General features: G+C 40.6%; 1 protein-coding gene across 2 annotated transcripts in view; it reads right to left on the reverse strand.

Moving 5' to 3' along the window:
- The window catches only part of Tbc1d22b (TBC1 domain family member 22B), a 71,854-nt gene that overhangs the window by 46,720 nt on the left and 442 nt on the right, over positions 1 to 24,692 (reverse strand). For both annotated transcript variants that reach the window (XM_078020083.1, XM_005318743.5), the window contains exons 2-3: positions 12,032 to 12,088; positions 1,147 to 1,454 (exon numbers count right to left, since the gene is read on the reverse strand). In XM_078020083.1, coding sequence (XP_077876209.1) covers positions 1,147 to 1,454; positions 12,032 to 12,088 — 365 coding nt within the window. The remainder of the gene's footprint in view (positions 1 to 1,146; positions 1,455 to 12,031; positions 12,089 to 24,692) is intronic.

A 24,692-nucleotide genomic window follows, 5' to 3' on the forward strand; every position in this document is an offset into this window, starting at 1 on the left:
ACTGTCACTAGAAAATGCAAAGCTGAGCAGATACACAGAGGTTCCCCTCTGTGTACATCTGTCTGTTAACAGCCAGCATATTACAGATACATACAGAAGGGTACCTCTCCATGAGGGAAAAATGCCGGAGAGTCCTGGACAGCTCAACAGTGATCATGGAAGGGGCCTTCCTCACACTGGGAATCACACCCCCAATTACAGTGTGTAGACACTTTCCACAGCCTGTTGCTGTGGCCACCGGACCAATCAACACCAAGTGCCCATCTGAGCATGGCACTCATGGTTCAAGCTGGGACCAGAAGCAAGATGGAAAAAGACTGTGGAATGGTGTAAAGAGCTTGCTGTAATGAAATGCTCTTAGAACATGAGCCAGGACACACTCCAGGGCTCTGATATTGAACTTCCTTCTTGTCCATTACCGGTCAGCCACTTTAACTTTCACTAGAAGGACGGTCCTTCCCTCCCCAGCTCTGAATAACTGACTTCCATAAAACCCTTTTAGACACGTTAAACTCAGCAATGGATACACAAGAGTACACTGAAAGTCCCCAAATACCTTATAAAACCACAATCACCTCAACCAGTTATTGAGGCCAGTTTCCTGAGAAGAAACAGAACAGGCCTCTCCTCTCCTCCCATCCATGCTGATGGGCATGTCAGATGAGCAGAGAGCTGTGACCTGGTGCTTTCTATCATTTGTTGCTCCCTCCTGCAGAAATAGGAAAAAGATCACCTTATACTGGTGGCCTTCCCCAGGGCTAAGGAAGTCGATCAGGGCTGCCAACCATTTCAGCCATTACCACTTTAAAGATGTAAGTCAACATCATAAACCTGGCAGATCTAACGCAATCAAACCACAGAAGTTTTAGACCCCACCACAGGAAAAGGAAAAAGAAAAGGAGAACAGTAGGCAACATCTGGGTGTCAGGAAGCGAAGGCCCAAGTCACAGGGCTGGGCGATGACCAAAGTGGGAGGTGCAAGAACAGCTAGTGACCAGTTAGGCTCGCTGATGTCAAACCTCAGGCTTGAGCTTGCTTTTTACCACCCCATGAAGATCTGGGTGATTCCTTAAAGAAAAATCATTTTTAAATAAAATATACTCTGCTGAGAAGGCCGAGGATGTGGAGGGGGCAGAAGGGACTTACTGGAGTTTCTGGATAGCTGGGCGTCACTGCTGGACTTTATGACCTTATAGCTGGCAGGAACGTCAGATGTTGTTGACTGGGACCGTTCTGGCTTTACCCTCAACTTGCTGTGGTTTTCTAGAACTTGGGCTGCAGTTGCTAAAGCAACTTTTGAGTTCAGAGTTTGGAAAGAAGGTGATGAAAAGTCCTCTTCCTCATCATCGCCAATGTCCCAAGCATCACTGGTATTCCGAGCAAACTCATGAAAACTTGAGGCCTTCTTATTCTTCAGAGGAACTGCGTTGACTTTTGACCGTTCTTTAATGAAGCTTTAAGAAAAGACACAACATTACCAAGAGGCCGTTCAGCATGTCTGACTACTTTCATTTACTTGCTTTTATAATATCAACAATATAATAAGCTAGCCCTACACAATCATCACCTTCTTCAGACAACAACTGCCCACATCCATTGCTCATCCAGAGGCTTCCAGACCAGCCCTCTGTAGCACAGGTAGATGTGGCAGAGACAGCAATGGTCACCAAATATGCCATGTACTCCTCTATATTTTCCAGCCTTCCTGCATTTAAGCAAAGTCATGTGACTTTGCCAATGGGCTGAGAAAAAAAGTGAAGCACACACTTCAAGTCCACAGTATAAAAGAACTCACAGGCTTGAGTTCTCCACGACTCCCTCCTGTGATAGTGACTGGCAAGGTTCCAGATGGTGGGCCTCCCTCAGCCTAGGCAATGAGGGTGAGCACAGTCTGGCCTCCATCCCACCCCATCTTATTTTGAACAAGCAATATGAGCAAGAAACACACCTTCATGTATTAATCCACTAAGATTTCAGAGTTAATCTGTTATGGCAACACAACCTGAACCAGCCCTTAGAGCAGGACATAAGCTACTGGAAGGAGAGGAGATAACACAACACATATGCACATATGTAGGATTAAATACTAAGTCCTAAAATGAAAATGTTCCTTTTAATAGCTCTGTTAAAGTCCTCTGCTAGCTTAGAGGAGAAAAAGTCTAAGTTTGATGCTACTGGTTTTTCTTTTTTTTTTTTTCTTTTAAGTTGAAGATGGACACAATACCTTTATTTTCTTGTTTGTTTTATTTTTATATGGTGCTGGCGACATAACCCAGTGCCTCACGCATGCTAGGCAAGCACTCTACTACTGAGCTACAATCCAGGCCTGATACTACTGTTTTTAAGACTCTGTTTTTTTGTTTTATAAACAAAGCGAGAGGCAGCCTCAGGACTAACATATTTGCCAACAACAGGATCTGGCTTAGAATTTAATGAGATTGTTATGTTTTTCACTGTGTCTATTTTGTGTGTGTGTGTGTGTGTGTGTATGTGTGGTTTTCATTTTTATTTTTTTAGTTATAGATGGACACAATACCTTTATTTTATTTATTTATTTTTATGTGGTGCTGAGGATGGAACCCAGTGCCTCACACATTTCAGGCGAGTACTCTACCGCTGAGCCCCAGCCCCAGCCCTTACTTTATCTATTTTTAAAGTTACGTTCTATTTATGGCAAATGATATTGGTTTCTCATTTACAGAAGTGATGAGGTTTACTTTTTTAAATAAATCTATTTGAGTAAAGAAAATTTTTTAAAAAATTTAAATGTATTTAATAAAGAATAGTACAAGATATAACAAAAACTCACAAAGATGGTATATAACTAAAAGTTGGGAAACATCAGACTAACCCATTGAGGAAAAATAATCATATAACATCATTCCTAGGGCTGGGGATGTGGCTCAAGCGGTAGCACGCTCGCCTGGCATGCATGTGGCCTGGGTTCGATCCTCAGCACCACATACAATCAAAGATATTGTGTCCGCCGAAAACTAAAAAATAAATATTAAAAAATTCTCTCTCTCTCCCTCCTCTCTCACTCTCTCTTAAAAAAAAAAAAAAAAAAAAAAAAAAAAACATCATTCCTCCTTACTGAATTTTTTTCTTTATGTCCCAAGTCCCACTCCCCTTTAGTGTCTGAAGGCCATTATTCTGGCCTTCAGGACAATCTGGTTAGGACATTTCTAATTCAGCCCTACCTAGCATCCCTCAGACCTTTAACAGGGAAGCAGAGGATATGGTCTTATCTTAAGTTTATAGTACACAGAGACTGGAACACAACAGGGTCAAAACATCATTAAAATGCCTGTCTAACCCCCCACTCCCAACCCCAGCAGCAAGGCAGGGCCATTCTAGAGTGTAAACAAAGATCTGCCAGGAGAGCTGAAGTTCCCACTTCTAAGAGGTACTTCTTCTCTTTGGGTAGAGGTCTGTGGTCTGCTGACCCATATCACTGCCCCAGATGGTCCACTACCTGTTGTAAAAAACAGTTTAAATTAACATGACACATATAGTCTGACAACTGACATAGCTCATCAAAATGCCCCCATTAGAATACCAAAAAAGAGGGCAAGATATCACAAGACATTACTATCAAACACTAGTCCAGGTGGAATAAAGGAAAATACATCGTAATAATACAGAAGAATACAAGATTCCAAGGACATATTTGATATTGTAAATGAAAACAAGATGCAACTCTTTACCCATTAAGCAAGAAAAGTCTTAATAACATATTGTTTTTAGTGCAAAGCAGGATACAGGGAATCTAGTCCTCTAATACTACAATGAGTGTGTATCATACAATCTTCTGGAGCATGATCTGGTAACACATACCACGAGTCTTGGTGTAGTTCATTATCTCTAAAAGATGATCTAAAACAGTTTATACTAGTATTACTTTTTAAAATATTTTTTAGTTATAGATGAATGCAATATCTTTATTTTATTTATTTTTGTGTGGTGCTGAGGATCCAACCCAGTGTCTCACATGTGCGAGGCAAGTGCTCTGCCACTGAGCCCCAGCCCCAGCCCACTACTTTTTTTGGTTAAAACCTATAAACCAAAAAAAAAAAAAAAAAAAAACATCTAGACAGGTTCCATGGCACATGCCCGAAATCCTAGAGAGTGGAGATGCTGAGGCAGGAGAGTTGAAAGTTCCAGGCCAGCCTTGGCAACTGTGATTTAGTGACAACCTCTCTTACAAAAAAAAGGCTGAGGCTGCAGTGGAGGTGCTTATCTGTAATCCCAATGCCTTGGGAGGCTGAGGCAGGAGGATCACAAGTTCAAAGCCAACCTCAGCAATTCAGAGAAGCCCTAAGCAACTTAGCAAGACCCTGTCTCAAAATAAAAACTATAAAGGATCTGGGAATGTGGCTTAGCGGTTAAGTGCCTCTAGGTTCAATCGCTAGTACTGTTAAAAAAAAAATAGAAGTGATTAACTAAATTATAGCCACCAAAAGTAAAAAACAATCTCCACAAAATAGATTAAAATAGGATCCTCCCAAATCTCTACCATGTTGGCTTAGGAACCGATTTCCTTAACAAGAGTCCTAAAGCACAGGAAGTAAAATCAAGAATCAATAAATGGGATGGAATCAAACTAAAAAGCTTCTTCACAGCAAAGGAAACAATACCATGAAGAGAGAGCCTACAGAGTGGAAGAAAATCTTTACCACATGCACCTCAGATAGAGCACTAATCTCCAGGATATATAAAGAACTCAAAAAACTTAACACCATAAAAACAAATAACCCAATCAGTAAATGGGCTAAGGAACTGAACAGACGCTTCACAGAAAAAGAAACACAATTGATCAACAAATATATGAAAAGATATTCAACATTTCTAGCAATTAGAGAAATGCAAATCAAAACTACTGAGTGGGCTGTGGCTGTGGTTCAACGGTAGAGCGCTTGTCTTGCATTGGTGAGGCACTGGGTTTGATCCTCAGCACCACATAAAAATAAATAAATAAAATGAAGGTATTGTGTCACCTACAACTTAAAAAAAAAAAACTACACTAAGATTCCATTTTACTCTAGTCAGAATGGCAATTATCAAGAATATCAAGGAACAATACATGTTGGTGAAGATGTGAGGAAAAAGGTACACTCATACACTGCTGGTGGGACTGCAAATTGATGCAACTACTATGGAAAGCAGTATAGAGATTCCTCAGAAAACCTGGAATGGAACTACCATTTAACCCAGTTATCCCTCTCCTTGGTTTATATTCAAAGGACTTAAAATCAGCATACTACAATGATGCAGCCACATCAATGTTTATAGCAGCTCAATTCACAACAGCTAAACTATGGAACCAACCTAGGTGACCTTCAACAGATGAATGGATAAAGAAATTGTGGTATATATACACAATGGCTTATTGCTCAGCCTTAAAGGAATGAAATTATGGCATTTGCAGGTAAATGGATAGAACTGCAAAATATCATGGGAGGTGAAATAAGCCAATCCCAAAGAACCAAAAGCTGAATGTTTTCTCTGATATGCGGATGCTAATTCACAATAAGGGGATTGGGGGTGGTGGAGAGGGAAGAACAGAGGTACACTGGATTAAACAGTGGAGTAAAGGGAGGGGAGAGGGTTTGGGAGAGGAAGGCTAGTAGAATGAATCAGACATTATTACACCATATGCATATATGATTACAGAACTGATGTAACTCTACATCATGTATGATTAGAAGAATGAGAAGTTATACTCTATCTATGTATGATACATCAAAATGCACTCTACCACATACATAATTAGAACAAATTTTTAAAAATAGTCATATATGGGAAGGGTATTAAAATAAATGAAAGCAAAAAAAAAAAAAGACCCAACTATATATCTTTTTTCTTTCTTGTTTTGTTTTTCGCAGGATGGGTGTCACACATCCCTGGCAAGTGTACTACCCCTGAGCTACATTCTCAGCACTCTTTATTTTTTAATTTGAGACAGTTTTCTCTAAGTTGCTGAGCCTGGCCTCTAACTTGGGATCTTCATGCCTTGTCTCCTGAATAGCTGGGATTACAGGCATGTGCCACCATGCCTGGTCCCAAGTTATATATTTCTTATGATCTCTGTATTTTTTTAAAAAAAGGTATTCATTAAAAAGAACAGGAAAAAATACCTCAATGTTAACAGTGCTTATCTTTGAGCTGTGGAATTATAGGTGATATTTAATTTCACCTTTATGCTTCTCTGAATTAATCATGCATTCCACAATGTGCATACTGCTTTTATTAATCAGTGGAATAGGTTGTTTTGTTGGCCTTCATCAATCCCTAAAGGACAAGCACTCATAAACCTATTGAAAGAACAATGAGAAACAAACAAAAGATCAAATAAAAAAATAATAAAACTAAGCAATGCAGTATAAGAGTCTGCAGATACAAAAATCCACCTATGAGCAAAAAGGGAAAGTACTCCTGTGCGACAACATGACCTCTATGACTAATTTTCCTCTCTAGGAGAGGCCCAAGGCCCACCCCTTATAGTACCACCTCAGGGGGTTCACTTCTAGAAGAAATCTACATAGGAGTAAGAAAGATCTGTCATCCACAAACCACTGCACAGGCACGACGTGTCCTTATTGTTGTTTCCCTGCTTAGAGGCCACATGTAAATCCAGAATGCATAAATACTGCAAGCTTTGAAGACTCTTCAAATAAACCAAATCAAGAAGGTGAATTTTGCCCGGCATGGTGGTGTATGGTGGCACACACCTGGAATCCCACCATCATACCTATCCTTCAATACCAGTGGCTCAGGAGGCTGAGGAAAAAGGATTGCAAGTTCAAAGCTAGCCTCAGCAACTTAGCAAAGCCCTAAGCAAATTAGTGAGACCCTGTCTCAAAAATGAAAAAATAAAATGGGCTGGGGATGTGGCTCAGTGGTTAAATGCCCTGGGTTCAATACCCAATACAAAAAAAAAAAAGTGAATTTTAGAGCTGGAGGTGTGCTCAGTGGCAGAGACTTGCCTAGCATACATGAGGTGCAGGATTCAATCCCCAACACCACTGAGAGTAAAGTAAAAACCAGAAGTCAATCAGCTGAGTTGTGGATATCAGGATGTTTGCTGTATTTTTATTCATACCTATTTATGCATTTGAATATTTCATTATATTTTTGAAACAGATAATATTCAATATAAAGTAGAGTAAGAATTGGAGGCTAAGGGCTGGGATTGTGGCTTAGCGGTAGAGCGCTTGCTAGCATGGGCGGAGCCCAGGTTCGATCCTCAGCACCCATAAAAATAAAGGTATTATGTTGTGTCCATCTACACCTAAAAAATAAATACTAAAAAAAAAGAAAAGAAAAGAATTGGAGGCTAGGTATGGTGGCACACTCTTGTAGTCTCAGTGACTAAGAAGGCTGAGACAGGAAGACTGACAAGTTCAAGGGCAGACTCAGTAACTTAGCCAGGGCCTAAGCAACTCAGTGAGACCTTGTCTCAAAATAAAAAATAAAAAGGGCTGGGATGTGGGCTCAGTGGTTAAGCACCCCTGGGTTCAATCCTAGGTAACAAACAAAGAAAAATTGGAATTTACTCAAATGAAGATTTAAAGATAAAAAATGGAAGGACATCGGGCTGAGGATGCCTATCTAGCCTGTGCCAAGCCCTGAGTTCAATCCCCAGAGAAGTGGGGCAAGGAGAGGGAGAGAAATAGAGAAAGAAATGGAGGGACGGACAGAGGAAGAGAGAGAGAGAGAGAGAGAGAGAGAGAGAGAGAATGAAGAGGAAAGTAGGGAGGAAAGGGTTGTCATCTCTGAGACAGAAAGGTATAAGGTTCAAGGCAGGCCATTTTTTTTTATTATTTGTTTATTTTTTTTTTTAAGATAGAGAGAGGAGAGAGAGTATTTTTTTTAATATTTATTTTTTAGTTTTCGGCAGACACAACATCTTTGTTTGTATGTGGTGCTGAGGATCAAACCCGGGCCGCACACATGCATCCCCAGCCTAAGGCAGAACATTTTGAGGCTCCCAGAAATTATCTTAGAGACACCTACCTAGCCTACAAAACCCAAGAATCAACCCACGAATTACAAAATCACCTTTGTTCTAAGGAAAAAGGAAGGGGTTGCATCACCAGAAGAGGATGGGACTCTAAGGACAGAACAAAGTCGGTGAGAACCACCCACAAGGATGGAAGGGAACAGCAAGGAAGGAAAAGGCACTGTGGGTCACCCCTGGATGAAGGCGAACACGGCTACAGACCAAGGACAATGTGGGGAAGGCCTAAGGCTTTGAAGCTTTGTCACGTTTACTAATGTCAGCTCTCCAAAAGAGACACGTAAATCCATAGACACGTACATAAATACGTTAACATTTAGGGGCTACTCCCTAGGAGGCCCCACGCTCGCCTCTACATACATGTTTTCTCATGTAACGCTCGTTGACGACCCTATGAGGCCATCCTTCCATTCTCCTCTGACAGATGGGGGAACTGGCACTTGCTGAGGTCGCCAGCAGGCAGTGGAGTCCAGGCTCAAACCCGGTCTGCCTGATCCCAGAGCACAGGAGCTCTCGAGCTACTCCACCAAGAAAAACTAGTTAAAAAGAAAAGGGTGAAGTGTGGAAGGCAACGCAGCCGGGGAAGAGGAGTGGCCGAGTACACGGAGCCACACAGCAGTTACAATTTTCCAGAATGCACACAGCTAACAGCCCACTCTTTCGCTCACCTTGTAGGGAAACTTCCTGCTACTCAGAATGGGCTGTCAGATTTAGGAAGCCTGAAAGAGAAGAAGCCACATCTAGGGATGCGATCCTTGGAAGTGAAATGTCTCCCCTTACTGTTGACACCAGTGGTTGTGGCAAAAAGTTAATCCAGGTAATTCTCGCTGGTAGGCTTCCTCATTTTAACACAGTCCCTACCCAACACACAAAAATGCCACAGTGTGGCCTGAAATTTAACCAACATTGTTTAACACAACTATATCAAAGTTTTAGTCACACTGGCCTTGGGTGGGCCCTTTCACCACACCTCCTCACTCTTGGACGTCATAGTATAGTTCAGAAAGCCAGCTCCTTCCCTCACCTCATGAGAGCCTCACAACAAACCTATGAGGTGAGGCTTATTATTTTTATTTTACAGATGAGGAAACCAGGACTTAGAGAGGCTAAGTAAGTAATTTGCCCGAGATCATGGAGCTAGTAAGTGGCAAAGAAAAAGACACTCGAGAAATACAGGTAACACTAAAAACTCAAACAGAATAAATGGTACATTCGAGTAACAGTTGGTAAAGAAGATTTTGAAAATGAATGGCCACAGGTTAGACACTATTAGGCCAATATGGTTATTCCCCTTAATAGAATTTTTTGGTTGACACATAATATTTGTACATATTTATAGGGACACAATAAGATTTTTAGAAAAGGTGATGTGAAGCAAGTGAGGAAATTTGTTAACTTTCAAATAAATCCAAGTCATCTTAGTAACAGTGTAGCTTCTTCACATGAACCAGTCTTATAACTTAGAAGACCTCTCAAACTTTAGAATCAATTTAGAAAATAATATATTAAGAAGCTTGTCATGCCATCAAGTGGCCAATGGGGCTGTGTAGCAATAAGACTAGTTTTATTTGAGCTATAAAAACTACTGCAGACAATATTATCACTACCAGTAATAATTTGGCAAATTGAAGTCAATACACATGGACAGGGAGTGACTTACTGTGCTCGTGTAGTTCAGATAATTGAAGACCCGATATAATGGCTTCTGCTGTGATGGGGATTAACTACACAGTAATTAATGACAGTTTGAAATGGAAGGACAATCATGTAGCGGAGAAAACAATAAAAATGTCCCAACAAAGGTATTAAAACAAGGGTGATAAATGTTTTATTAGCAACAATCTGGAACTGTAAAACGGTCTGGTGCATACTAGGTGTTGTCCCATGTTGTAGGGGATTAACCACCACCAAATACATGAAAAAGGAAGCAATTAATTCAGTGACAATTAATTCCTCCCAATTTTCAAATCTAAGTGATTACATCCAGTGAAAGTAGGACTACAACTCTGCAGAGTGATCAGGGGACATCCATGGTTTTATATCATTAATAGGTAAGAGAACAAGAGTATAAAAAGTTTGGGACTGAAGTTGTGGCTCAGGGGTGAAGCACTTGCCTAGCATATGTGGGACACTAGATTTGATCCTCAGCACCACATAAAAAAATAAACAAACAAAATAAAGTTTAAAAAAAAGTTTGTCTTGACAATTTGAGATATGGTGGTATTACTGTCCTAGATATAAAAAGCTCAGTTGATGACAGGTGCTGACAAGATATGGTGACCCTGATCCAAACATAAAATGGGACAGTATACCTCAGTGCCTGATGAATGGGTAGACAGATGGGTTTATATGTTAGCCACATGTGTATCAAAGGCAATAATAAACTATGCTGAAATGGATGTATTACCAATTAACAACCCCTGCCTATGATCAGAATGCTGTTAGTTACAAGTGACACAATACTAAACTATAATGTTTAGATAGTAAACCACAATATTAGGCTGCTGGGTTGGTGTCTCCACTATCTCTGGCCTTTCCCTTGGGTTACAAATTAGCTGCTACAACTTACAGCATCTTCCTTTCACACTACCACATTTAGAAACAGGTGGCAAAAACAGGCTTCCTTCTCAGAATGATTGCTCTCTGGTTCAAAAAGAAAACCCTTCTCCAAGCCCTCTCTCAAGAGATGCTCAATGAGATGAGACCTTCCCTAAGCCACTCACTGAGATGACCAAAGGATTATCATAAAAGGATTACACCAACTCTAATACTGCCTAAGAGCATCATCATTTACGGAACATCTGGATAAAATTATGGTTCTTGAGAAAGGAAAAAGTGGGGTCACCTGGAAAGATTACCAAGGAGCTAATCAAGAGGGCCTGCCACACTGGTCAACAGACCAGATAGCTCACCCCCATTACCAACACCCCCACTGCCACTACAGAGGCACATTCGTTATAATTGATGAACCTCTAGTGGCACATCATCATCACCTAAATCCATGGTTTATTTTTCTTGGTTTTCGCTCTTGATGTCAAACATTCATGGATTTAAACAAATATATAATGATGTCAATCTACCATTATAGTATTTACTATAAAAATTCTCTGTGCTGTGCCCATTCATCCCTCTCTCTACCTCAATCCCACCAATCAGTGATCTTTTTACTGTCTCCAGAGATTTGCCTTTTCCAGAAAGTCATATAATTGGAATCACAATTTGCACATTATCTTTACCTCCCCACTGATTTTGTAAAGGAAGGAAGGGTGGATATTATGACACAGGAGCCAGGAGGGAGGCAACTTAGGTCTGTACTTCCCAAATCATTAACTTTCCTCACATATTACAGCTCTTCTAGAAAACAAGTTCAAAAATTAAACATACCCAAAGACAAAGGCCAAAGTTCTGAGCTGAGAAGGTGACCTACCAGCTCATTTAAATTCACTGTAATGAGTGATATCCATGAAAGAAAGGGGTAATAAAGTGAAAATTGGGGGTATGGATACATACTCACAAAACTTAAATTAAACCACAGTCTCTGTTGTACTTAAAAAGAATATATTAAGAGTTTTACGAGAGTCATAGTCTCCAGCGGGGTTCTAACTCTACTGTACGTATGCCTGGGATTCCTTGAATTTGTCAAATTCAAGACCTGAAGAACACCAGACCACAGTTACATGCTATTTGCCCTGGTTCTCGCAGTGTGAGGGAGGCGGGTCAAGCCTACTTATATTCAGAAGCAGAGAGCCCCAGAAACCAGATCTCCTGCTGGAAGGTAGGGAGAGTGGTCACCGATCCGTAGGTTTCAGGGATAATATTCATAAAACCTCCAAAGTGAGATAATTTCCCATTTAGTAACGGACCATTTAGAGAAGAAAAATGCTCATCTCCTGGTTCAAAATAGGGCAGAGAAAGAGCTAGAAAAGGACAAAATGGAAATGGTCACTTCAACAAAATAGGAGAGAGTGATGCAAGAAGTAGAAGCATGAAAGGAAAAATGTCTTGACTTACTTTTTGGTGAGTCGAGGGTCCAAAGGAGGGTGTTGTGCTCCATACACCGGCTGGATACTAAAAAAAGAAACAGGAATAAGCAAGTAGTCAGGAAGCCACACATGTGGGCTGAGTACCATCTATCACCAAATTGGATGGGATCTTTGAGAAATAGGTTACCTCCTAGAACAACTCAACCAGGAGATACTAACCTACTGGGGGAAAAAAATGGCAGGGGTGGGGAGCTGAGGCTTTAGCTCAGTGGTAGAGCACCTTTCTAGCATGCATAAGGCTGAGCTCAACGCCTAGCACTCCCCATACACACACGCTGTAGTCTTTGGGGCTGCAGTACATGTACCTCAGTGACAATACAAGTGCTTAACATGCACAAGACCTTAGGTTCACTCCCCAGCACAAAATGAAATAAATTTTTTTTAATTTAATGTTTTAAAAAGTCTTTTGATAAGCATGGTGCACACCTATAATCCTGTTTGGGAGGCTGAAGCAGGAGGATCACGAGTTCAAAGCCAGCCTCAGCAATGACAAGGCATTAAGCAACTCAGCAAGACCTTATCTCTAAATAAAATACAAAATAGGGAGCTAGTGATATAGCTTGGTTGGTAGAGTGCCTGTCTTGCATGCACAGGCCCTGGGTTCAATCCCCAACACCACACACAAACACACACACACACACACACAAATAAAATACAAAATAGGCCTTGGAATGCGGCTCAGTGGCTGAGTGCCCCTCAGTTCAATCCCCAGCACAAAATACATACATACATAAATACATACATACATACATACATACATAAAATTAAAAATGGTATGGGGATGTGGCTCAGTGGTTAAGTGCCTCTAGTTTCAATCCTTGGTACAAAAAAACAAAAAACAAAACGATCTCCTGCCTGAAGAAACCAGGAGAGGACAAGTTTCAACTGAAATAAGTGGAAAAACTATAGTAAAAGGTCCAGTATGGGACTAAGCTCAAATTTGAGACTTTATGGTTGTAGAGAGAGTGTGAAGGTAATATAACAGACAAATTAAAACAGAAAAGAGGAAAATGAGGACAAATAAATACCTTAACTTTCTCATCTTTGAGAGCTCACAAAATATTTAAGCTAATAGCTCAAACAACAGAAGCATTAAGTATATTTTAAGATAGAAACAAGACCATAATAATAGCACATGCCTAGAATCCCAGTGATTCAGGAGGCTAAAGCAGAAGGATTGCAAGTTCAAGGACAGCCTGGGCAACTCAGAGAAGCCTTGTCTCAAAGTTTAAAAAAAAAAAAAAAAAAAAGGGCCAGGAGCATGGCTCCATGGAAGAGTGTCCCTCCCGTGGGTTCAACCCTCAGTACTACAAAGAACTAAAGACAAATAATTTTATGCTAATGTTTGATTTGTTTTGTGATGCTGAGAATCAAACCCAAGGCTTTCCTGCATGTTAGGCAACTGGTCTTCCACTGAGCTACACCCTTGCCTTTAAGCAAATAAATTTATAAAATAAATAATATAAGGAACTGAAAGTAGGTGGGGAGAGAAGAAGCAAGAAACATAACTATGGATTTAATCATTGACCATTGTGGGAATTAACATATAATGTCTGAAGAAATATGATATAAAGTTTTAGGTACAGCCAGGCCTGGTGACAGACACTGAGCTGTAATCCTAGCAACTCGGAAGGCTGAGGCAGAAGGACAGAAAGACCCTCTATCAAAATTAAAAAGTAAAAAGGGAGCTGGGGATATAACTCAGTTGGTAGAGTGCTTGTCTTGCATGCACAAGGCCCTGGGTTCAATCCCCAGCACCACCAAAAAAGAAAAAAAAAAAACCATAAAAAGGACTGGGGGTATACCTCAGTGGTAGTACATCCCTTGGTTCAATTTCCAGTACCATTAAAAATACACACACACACACACACACACACACACACACACACAATCATTAAAATTTTTTTAAAAAAAAATTCCAAATTATCAGAATAGATACATGCAGGCCGCCACAAAAATAGGCACAGTCTGTGTAGTGAAAGACTTTTTTAGTAAAAGATTTTTTTTAAAGAAAATATTGAAAACAGAACTAAGAAACTAATATATTAGCTATTTCAATAAATATAAATGGGCTGAAGTTACCTATTAAAAGAAAAGGATTGTTATGAACTGGTTAAATAAATTACAGTACACTAAGCTAGGGATAAAGCTCAGTGGAGAGCACTTACCAAGCACACATGAAGCCATGTGTTCAATTCCCAGCATCACAAAATAAATCAAATTATAGCACATCCTTTTTTATTTTGTTTTGTAATGGAGCTTGGACCCAGAAGTGCTGTACCACTGAGCTACACCCTGGCCCAACCTTTTTTTCCTCTCACTGTGCCCGACATAGTCCATCTTTTAAAAGGAATGAGGCAGTTCTAAATCCACTGACATGAAACAAGCTCAGATATTAACTGAAAAGAGATGCATACTATAGGTATGATACTATTTTTGTGAAAATCTTTTAAATGTCCACACATAATTATGTATGATTAAGTTGGTATATTTTTAGAGTATCTCAGAACATACAAGACACCAGTAGCAGCGGTTTAGAAAAGGAGTCTAATGACTGAAGGACAGGACAGGCTCCAAGGAGACTAGGTTTGTGTTGCAAACCCTTTTGTGCCTTTCCTTTCCGGCTCAGTATCATGTACAAGTATCACCTCTGCAAGAAATAAATCAAGCAACCTTAAGAAGGTTGGAAGGTTTAAATGGGATGATGTGTCAAAAGCCCTTTAGCACAATTCCTGGTGGGTGGTAATATTCACTTAATGGTAAGCAGGTAGTGCGATAGCTTTGCAAACTTAGAACACTACTCAGCACACACGCAGTGCCAAGAAATGTTGGCTTTCTCCCTCCTTTCATTTTTATAATTTAATCCACACCCAATATTTAGAAAACAGAACAAGTTCACCAAGTACAGAGGTGATCCTAAAAATGCTTTTAAATAAAAATGTACGCAATCCAATCATTTTCACACTGATTTCTATTAAGAGTTCAGGGGAACCGTAGTGTACACCTGTAATCCCAGCTACTTGGGGAGACTGAGGCAGGAGGATGGCTAGTTCTAGGCTAGTCCGGGCAAACCAGCAAGACCCTATCTCAAAATAAAAAATAAAAAGGACCAGGGATATAGCTCAGTGGTAGAGCACCCCAGGTTCAATTCCTAGCACTGAAATAAATAAAATGAAGTTCAGAGGGGATTTTTTTCACCAATTACCATTAGTTTTGGATACTGCCCCTTCCTCTTTTAGCTATAAGAATCTCTGCTCCTTAAATTTCTCTGGAAGTAAGTAATCTATAGTACTATGGACACTACTACAGCAACACAAACTCTGAAAAGCAAACAATACCACTTTAATGGATTTTGAAGAGTTTCCTAGGCTGGGGGAAAGGACAAAAAATAAGAGCCAAGCATGGTGGCACGCATCTGTAATCCCAGCAGCTCAGGAGGCTGAGGCAAGAGGATCATAAGTTTGAAGCCAGTCTCAGCAACTCAGCAAGGCTCTAAGTAACTTAGTGGGACCCTGTCTCAAAAGAAAAAATAATAAGGGCGGGGTATGTGGCTCAGTGATTAAGTGGCCCTTGGGTTCAATTCCTGGTACAAAAAAAAAAAACAAAAACTAAAAATAAATAAATAAATAACAAGAAATCAAAGAGTAAAGGAAGATGAGCTCTGTGGCGCATGCCTATAATCCCGGCAGCTTGAGGGAGGCTGAGGCAGGAGGATCTTGAGTTCAAAGCCAGCCTCAGCAACAGTGACACACTAAGCAACTCAGTGAGACCCTGTCTCTAAATAAAATACAAAATAGACTGGGATGTGGCTCAGAGGTTGAGTGCCCCTGAGTTCAATCCCCAGTATCAACAACAACAACAAAAAAAAAAGAGTAAAGGAGTGAAAATTTGGCTTGAGAGAGAGAGAGAGGACTTAGGATTTAGATTAAAAAAAAAAAATTAAAACACAATGCAAAAAACCTAAAAGGTCCTTGATTTGTATTGCAGCATTTGCAGATATTCTAAGTACACTTGAACTCTCCAGGTCCACAAGTCCTCTTCTTAGTCAAACATAAAATCAGGGGATAAACTCTGCAAGAAGATCTCAATGGCTCAGTTAGATAGAAAAATAAGAGAGGATCCTTAACTGCTCTCTGTAAAAAGAGTCTTACCACCTGCCAGTAACACATGCAGAGAAAAAGCAGACCTAACCGAGCAGGCTGAAGGGCCAGAGGACATCAATTACCTAGGAAAGGAATCTTAAAATCATACTCGACTACTTTTTAAAGATGTCAGCGATGTGCTGGCACAGGCAGAAAGTCTAAGATAAATGATGGCCTTTATCAGCAAAGGTATCAGAGCCCAAATTGAATTTGTTAACACATTGCTGAACTAAACCATGATGAATCTGAACCTGGAACACTTTGTATAATAAATCAATTTAGTGCACCACAAAAAGGCCAGGCAAGAAGTTAGGAAAGGAAACCAAAATGATCACAGAGGCTAAATGAAGATAAACTAAAAGAGCCTGACAATTAAGGTGCTCAATTTCCTGATTTTATAATTCGCCTATCATCCTGTTCCATCTCCACACCTCCCCAGCTCAAACTCAACTCTAGGAAAGACTGGTCTCCACTCCACCTTCCAAACATAATCTAACTATCAAATCAGGTTCTTTCCCCTATTCCAAATACTTTTTTATTTTCTTTGGTTCCAGGGATTGTACCCAGGGGCACTTAACCACTGAGCCACATCCCCAGTCCTTTTTACTTTACTTTTGAGACAGGGTTAAGTTGCTTAGGGCCTCACTAAGTTGTTGAGGCTGGTCTTGAACTTCCAATCCTCCTGCCTCAGCCTTCCAAGCTGCTGGGATTACAGGGGTGCACCAACATACCTGGATGCTTTTCTATTTTCCATATCCCTATTCAAAACTGCATCCATTTTGCAGCATTCCCTTCAAATTCTATAACCTCACTGAGACTCTCCCTATCCCAACCACCTAGCACCCACTACCCCAAGCACTCTCTGATTCCTTAACATACATAAATCAGGGCTTATCTATATACATTTTTTTAAATAAACTAGATTTAAATACTAATGTAAGGCCCATTCATGTAGGTGATCAATACCCAGTTTCACAAATAAGAAACTATGGTGTTCAGACCCCTAGCACACACCTCTCCATTCCCCCTAGGGAGCCACTTACAGAGTCTGACATTCTTCACACTCATTTTTTATTTTCTATGTGTGTATCCCAAAACAATACAAAAGGTCACTTTGCATATTTTTAAAGTTTATATTAATGCCACCCCACTGTAAATATGACTTACTTTGACTCCGACTCACAATGCTATTTTAAATTTTATATAATTTCATGGGTGGCTGGCTGATATCTAACAAAGGTTTTAAGAAAAAAATTTCTTAAAACAGTATAAAAGCATTTAATTGACATTTTGAACACTCAAAAAAAGTACAAAGAATAATACAAAAAATATCCATGAGGTCATCACCAATTTCACAAATGTTAACATTTGTCATATTTAGTTTAAGAATATAAAGCACTAGCCGGATGCACACCTTTAATCCCAGTTACTCGGGAGGCTGAGGCAGGAGGATCCCAGGTTCAAAGCCAACCTCAGCAACTTAGCAAGGCCCTAAGCAACTTAGTGAGACCCTGTCTCTAAATAGAATATAAAAAAGGGCTGGGGATGTGGACCAATGGTTAAGTATCCCAGGTTCAATCTCTGGCACCAAATAAATAAATTAACTGATTAATTAAAAAATAAATTTAAAAAAGAATATAAAACACCAGAGAGACCACTGATGTCCAATTCCCATTCACTCCCTTCCCAAGAACCACTCTTCTGAAGTTGAAGGGTATCTAGTATCCCTTCGATCTTTTGTTACACTTTTAAAAAATATTCTTATTTTTGATTGACACATGGTAATTAAACATATTAGTGGCATACAGCGTGACATTCCGATACATATTTACAATGTGTGATTTTTTTTTCCCAATGCTGGAGATTAAACCTCTGCCACTGTGCTACATTCCTGCCCTATATGCATATTGTACATCTTGATTTTTTTTTCACTCAACAATGTATTTTCACCCAGCTCCACTTTTAAGTTTTTCTGATTACAAAAGTAACATATGCTTAGTGGAAAAACCGGAAAGTCAATTATACACAGCGTCTTCACCAGGGGAAGCCACGGTGCCAAGCACATTTTCGGCTTCTAGAAAGCCATGTTTTTTTTCTGAAGTGTTCTCACCACCTGGCAGAGCGCAACACACACCAGCAGGCACTTCACAATAGTCAGTGAGTAAAAATTGGAATTCTACAAAACCCAGACTCTGCTCAAGCTGACTCTTCTCCAGCTGCAGCTCAGAGAAACCGCACTGCATGCGCAGAGAAAAGCCCTGGGTGAGCCGCCTAGGCGACAGAGGGAGTAAAAGTCAGGCTTAACCTCTGTCATTCTCTTTAATAAAACCAACACCATGCCATGGATTTGCATAGCTGTTTTAAAACCTTGGTAGGGAAAAAAATCAACAGGTATTTGTTTGGCACCGACAAAGGAGCTAAAGCAAATATGGGAAGAGAGTTATCCAATTTCAGTGCCAAACATGTTGGCAACTGAGTCAGGTTCACACTTGCACTCCATGGATGTCTTCCAAAACTGGGGCTCTATGCTGTCTCAGTGGTAATTTAGTATCTTCTAGTCACTTACTTTATCAGAAAAAAAACATTTCCAAGCCAAGAAGATGTTGTAATGGACCTGCCCATACAAGCCGGGACCATTGCACTAAGTCTACTATCAGATTCATTAATGTTATGAAAAATGACCAAGCAACACAGAAGTTTTTGATAAAAATACATGGTGCCTCAGTAATTCAAGTAACATTAGCCACTTTTTAACACCTGCCCAGCCCATCCTGCTGGGTGGGAACAGAACCCAGGGCCTTGCCCACACCAGGCAAACTGAATTACACCCCCAGCCCTCAATTCTTTTTCACGGTAATACAACTTTCTTGACTTTAGGAATAACATTTTGCTTGAAAAGAGGGAGAAGCCCTTCCCAGTAGGATTAGAAATTAGAATGTGGGGAAGGAGCCAGGCTCTCATTTGTCTCTCCCATTCCAAGTGTTTTCCCCCATCTTTTTGCTGGAAATGTCCACACCCTAGACTGGAAGAGCTGCTGCCACAGAGAGAGTGTGAACCTTAGCAGAGACAGGAGGAGGGAGAAGCAGAGTCAGAGAGCACTGCAGCAGGGGTCAAGAAATCCACACTGTGGTGTGGGGCAAGTCACTTTCCCTCTGGCCTGTTCCTTCATCTATAGCGGCTTTATCAGTCCTGAGTTCTAACATTCTACAGTTTCACGGCTCTCGGATGTTCATCCAGGTCATCCAATTTGCTACTTTCAAAAGCACAAAATAGAAAAGCCCACCTTCAGCCCCACCCACTCAACTCTCTGCTTATCCATCCATAGGAGCATCTAGCATGACAGAGCAAGAGAGAAATATCTAGTCACGTAGGTCGGAGCTGGTAGAACTTTGAATTTAACCCTCAACTTCAGGACTAGTGGGGGTTTCAGAGCTCAATCCAAACCTTTCAGAGGTAAGGAAATCCAGCGGGGAGTTGGCTTTTTCTCTGGAGTTTTGACACCACAGTAACTGACCACCTAACTCAGAAACCTTCTTGGCACCTCCTTCTCCCCTGCGACCTACAGATCCACTCTCCATTTCCACTATCACTGCCCTGGTCTAAGCCAGCATTACCTTTCCCACTACTGGATGCCAGCCGCCTCTAATGAGCCTCCCACACGCACACTGATCTCCCAGGGGCTAAAGGGTGGGGCTGGAGTGTGGGACTGTGCAATGTGTGTGGGAAGAGTGTTGGTCCCAATAACTGGGGGACTTCCTGGAATTTAGTGAGCAGGGGCCAGGGATGTTAAATGTTTTATAGTCACTGGGGCTGGGAATATGGCTGATTGGCGAGATGCTTGCCTAGCACGGGTGAGGTCCCCGGTTTTTTTCCCAGCACAGGGGGAAAAAAAAAAAAAGAAGTCCTGCAGCCACTGAAAAACACTGGTCCAAACCATTCTCCACAGACAGCCAGAATGGTTTTGGTTTTGTGGTGCTGGACATACTGGGCTCTAGTTGCACTAACCATTGCACTAATCGCCAGCAGGATATTTTTATAAATGCAAATCTCCCCCCACCATGTTAACTCCCCCCATCATGGTCTCCTAATACTCTTGGGATTAAAATCAGAGTCCTTGGCTCTGAGCCCTGTTCTGACTAAATCTCGATGATCAGTATTTGGGGGTAGGTGGGTAAGGGGGAGAGTGGGAAGGAGGGGAACCAACTTTTTCTGTATTTTATATTGTTTGTTTTTTTCAATGTATAACCAATCAGTATCTTGTCAATACAGTCAGTCAATTGATCAACCTCAAAATAAATAAATAAAAGATCAGAGTCCTTAACTTGGGTTGCTTTTTTGTTTTTGGTACCAGGGATGTAACCCAGAGGTACTTTACCACTGAGCCACATTTCCCAGCCTTTTTTATCTTTTATTTTTGAGACAGGGACTCACTAAACTACTTAGGGTCCCTGAGGGCTGGCCTCAAATTTCAGAGGTAAGGAAATCCAGTAGGCAGTACTTCAGTACTTTATCCTACAACTTAGCCTTTTCTCTGGAGCTTGGACACCACAGTCTGACCACCTACATCAGAAACCTCCTTGGCACTTGTGATCCTCCTGCCTCAGCGTCCCAAGTCACTGGGATCACAGGCATGTGCCCCCACGCTCTGCCTAACTAGTAGGTTAAGAGAGCCCAAATAATGACGCAAGTCATTCTGAGATTGGTATTTAGTATATTTATCCATACTCTACATAAATATACTAAATACCATTGAACTGAAGGACCTGAAGACAGAGAATCTGAATTTTATTCTAATCACAAATGGAAGGTCTGTAGAGGGGCAAGAAGAGAAGCAGGAAGACCAACCAGGAGGTTACAGCAGTTGTCAGGCAGAAGAAGACTCAGTGTGTCCCAGATACCAGGGGTAGGAGTGGTAAGAACAACTCGGATCTGGGATATATGTTGATGTGCCAACAGGACTTGTTGACTGGATGTGGAAAGAAGGGAAAGAGCCACAGACCTTAGGATGTGGGGCCTAAGAAACTTGGTGAGTGGTGGGACCACTGAGATGGGAAAAGCAGCTTTGTAATTGGGGGGAGGGGGGATGTGAAATCCAGAGTTCTGGCCAGATGTGTGAAGTATGAGGGGCCTATTAGACCACCATGTGCAGATGCATTAGTTGTTCAAGATTCATGACAAAAGCACCAGGACTCAGATTTCGCTCAATCGAATTCAGGACTCTTCTCTCAGTGGCTCTCAAAGTGCTGCCCCTATACCAGCAAGCAGCTGTTGAACATGGGGTATTATGAGAAACTCAACTGTTCACATTCCCCTGCCCCAGACCTACTGAATCAGGTAGGTCTGAAGTTTGAGAATCCTTGCTGAAAATCATATTCCTCATCACTAATGAAACCTAACAGCCACAGCTTCCCTACCTTAGGCTTGTGTCTCCATAGACCTTCTACCTAATTAACAAGGGATGGTGGTTTTGTTCCCCTCTCTGCAGTGGGCTCACTGAGGGTTCCAGCAACACAACTGATCAGTTTTTCAATTCCAGGTGCCCTATTCATAGTTTCCCTAAGTGGAAACAACCCAAATGTCCATCAACTGATGAATGGATCAACAAAATGTGGTATCTTTGTACAATGAAATATTATACAGTCATAAAAAAGGATACAGTACTAATGCATGCTACAATACAAAAACGTGCTGAAATTGTAATGGTTAGACAAAACCATCTATACTCTAAATAAATATACTAAATACCATTGAATTGTACACTTTAAAAAGGTGAGTTTTGGGGTATGTGCATTATTAATGACATTGTTATTTTTAAAAGAATGTTTCATTCATTCTGAATTAGGCTATTTTGTTTAATAAAATTCCTATTTGTTGTCACTTAAGTCATTAATTCATGATCAAAGAAAGTGAAAGTAACCTGCTACTGCTTTGACTTTTTTTTTGGGGGGGGGGGTAATCAGGGATTGAAACCAGAGGCACTTAATCACTGAGCCACACCCCCATCCCTTTTTAATTTTGAGACAGGCTCTTGCTAAGTTGCTGAGGCTGGCTTTGAACTTGCAATCCTCCTGCCTCAGCCTCTTGAACCTCTGGGATTACTGGTGAACATCACTGCACCCAAATGATTTTTTACCTTTCAATTTGCAAATAAGAACAAATTAGTTTCATTTCTAGATTGCCGTGAACCTAGCACATGGTCATTTGTGTCACTGCCCTAGGAGAAAGTTTTTCTTTTTCAAGACTGAAAGAGTCCAGATGTAAGAGTTTTATCTTTTAGAAAATGCCTTAAACCAAAAGCACTTTTCCATCTAAAAGACCGTTAGTTTTTTTCCATTAACTAGGAGCTCCCAGGGTTTCCCTGCTAAAAATACACAGCTGAATGATATTTCTTTTCAATAAACAAAGAGACTAACAACTACTATGAACTGTGGCAACATTTTAATGCCTTAGAATAAACAAGACAAATAATTGTACTGGTATAAGAATCTGAGAAACATTCTTTTAAACGTATATTTGCTCTAATAGTAACAGTGATGTTAAAAATTACTATTTATTGTGAATAATGTGCTAAAATACTGTCCTAGGTTTTTTAAAAAATAAGATATTTCTTTTAGTCCTCACAGTAACCCCAAGGAATGTATTTTTTCCCTAATTTCATAGATAAGGAAACTGAGGTCTAGAGAGATTGTCAATTATCTGTCCTTTGTCACACACGTTAAGAGAGCCCAAATAATGATCCAAGTTGTTCTGGCCTCAAAAATTCTCTTCTCTAGCCCTGTATATTCTTCAGAATGAAAAAGGAAACCAAAAAATTGAAAAAACTGAAAAATCTTCTTCCTATCTCACAAAAGTAGTATTTTTTAAAAGATGACTGCGCTGGGCACAGTGGTACATACCCGTAGTCTCAGCTACTCAAGAGGCTGAGAGGCCAGTCTTGGCAACTTAGCAAAACCCTATTTCAAAATTTTAAAAAAAGGACTGGGGATAATAGTTCAGTTGGTGGAGTACTTGCCTCCTGTGCACAAAGCCCTGGGTTCAATCTCCAGCACCAAAAAAAAAAAAAAAAAAAAAGACTATTCCTAAAATTCAGTAGAAGAAATATAGACTAAAAAAGATAGTTAATAACAAGCTGGGTGTGATGGCCCATGCCTGTAATCCCAGCAGCTCAGGAGGCTGAGGCAGGAAGATTTAGAGTTCAAAACCAGCCTCAGCAACTTAATGCTCTCAGCAATTTAGCAAGGTCCTAAGCAACTCAGCAAGACCCTGTCTCTAAATAAAAAACATAAAAGGACTGGGGATTTGGCTCAGTGGTAAAGCACCCCTGGGTTCAATCCTTGATCAAAAAAAAAAAAAAAAAGATAGTTAATAATAAGCAGCAGTTAGAGGCACAGAAGACCAGGCCACAAACCATATCTCCTATTGCTGCTTCCTAATTTCACAGTTTTCCCACTGATTCTGATTATAATCTTAGGTTGTTGAAATTTAATGATTTCTCTATGGAAAACCCCAGAGAACAACAGTTAGCACAACTGGAGAGCTCACAAGACCAGGAAGGAAAAGGATTCAGAGGGCAGGAAGTGGTGCTTATCTAAAAACACAGAACATCTTTAGCACTGATATTAACACTGTTACTCCACAGCACTTTAATCTGAAGCTATCTTTTGCCTTCCCTTGTATTATTTTAATATATAATACTAAAAGCTGACTCCCACCCTATTCAACATATATCTAGTAGAATCTTAAATGTAATAAGACAATTACACAGCCAGATCTCTTTGCTTAAAGAAAGAAGGAAAAAAAAATCACAAGGTCAAAGGATTATCCCAGAAGGAAAAGACCTTAATCTATTAGGAAAGGTGGCATGTGGGACAAAACCAAACATGAATTTTATCACTAAGTAATCTGTGGCTGGCAGAAATCTTAAATTCACAACTGAAACACACACTGCTCCTTTGACTTTTCAGGATTCTGCCCAAAACAAATTCAAACTGTAAACGAACAGCAGATTGATGAATGGACAATAGCTAGGAGTGTCAACACACATGGAGAAGTGGGGGAAACAGCTTAGAAGGTCTGCTCCCCAACTCTACAATTTAAGAATGAAAATTTTGGGTGCATTCGCACAAAAGAGCATAACTATGTAGGGGAGGGAGAGATTACTTTGGATTGGGAAAATCCTTAGAAAAAGGAATAACCCCGATTCTGTGGTCACCCTGTAATAATTCTCAATGGAAAAAGGCCAACTCAAGATAAAGTAAGATCAAGCTTAGGAATTGCTCACTTTTCCTGCTCCCAATTCCTCAGGCAGCCCACCAGAGCCCTTTGAGAATGCGGGGAAAAGATTCGTAGCTGCCGGACTGGGGGACCAAGGCAAGTGGCCATCCTCATGCAAGCAACCACCTGTGCTTGGTGGAGACCCCAGAGAAGGAGTCCTGTCTAAAGTGGGAAGCAGCTCTGGGTATGGCCCTCCGAGCCCAGGACCCACGG

This window comes from Ictidomys tridecemlineatus, chromosome 8 (assembly GCF_052094955.1).
Source record: "Ictidomys tridecemlineatus isolate mIctTri1 chromosome 8, mIctTri1.hap1, whole genome shotgun sequence".
NCBI lineage: Eukaryota > Metazoa > Chordata > Mammalia > Rodentia > Sciuridae > Ictidomys > Ictidomys tridecemlineatus.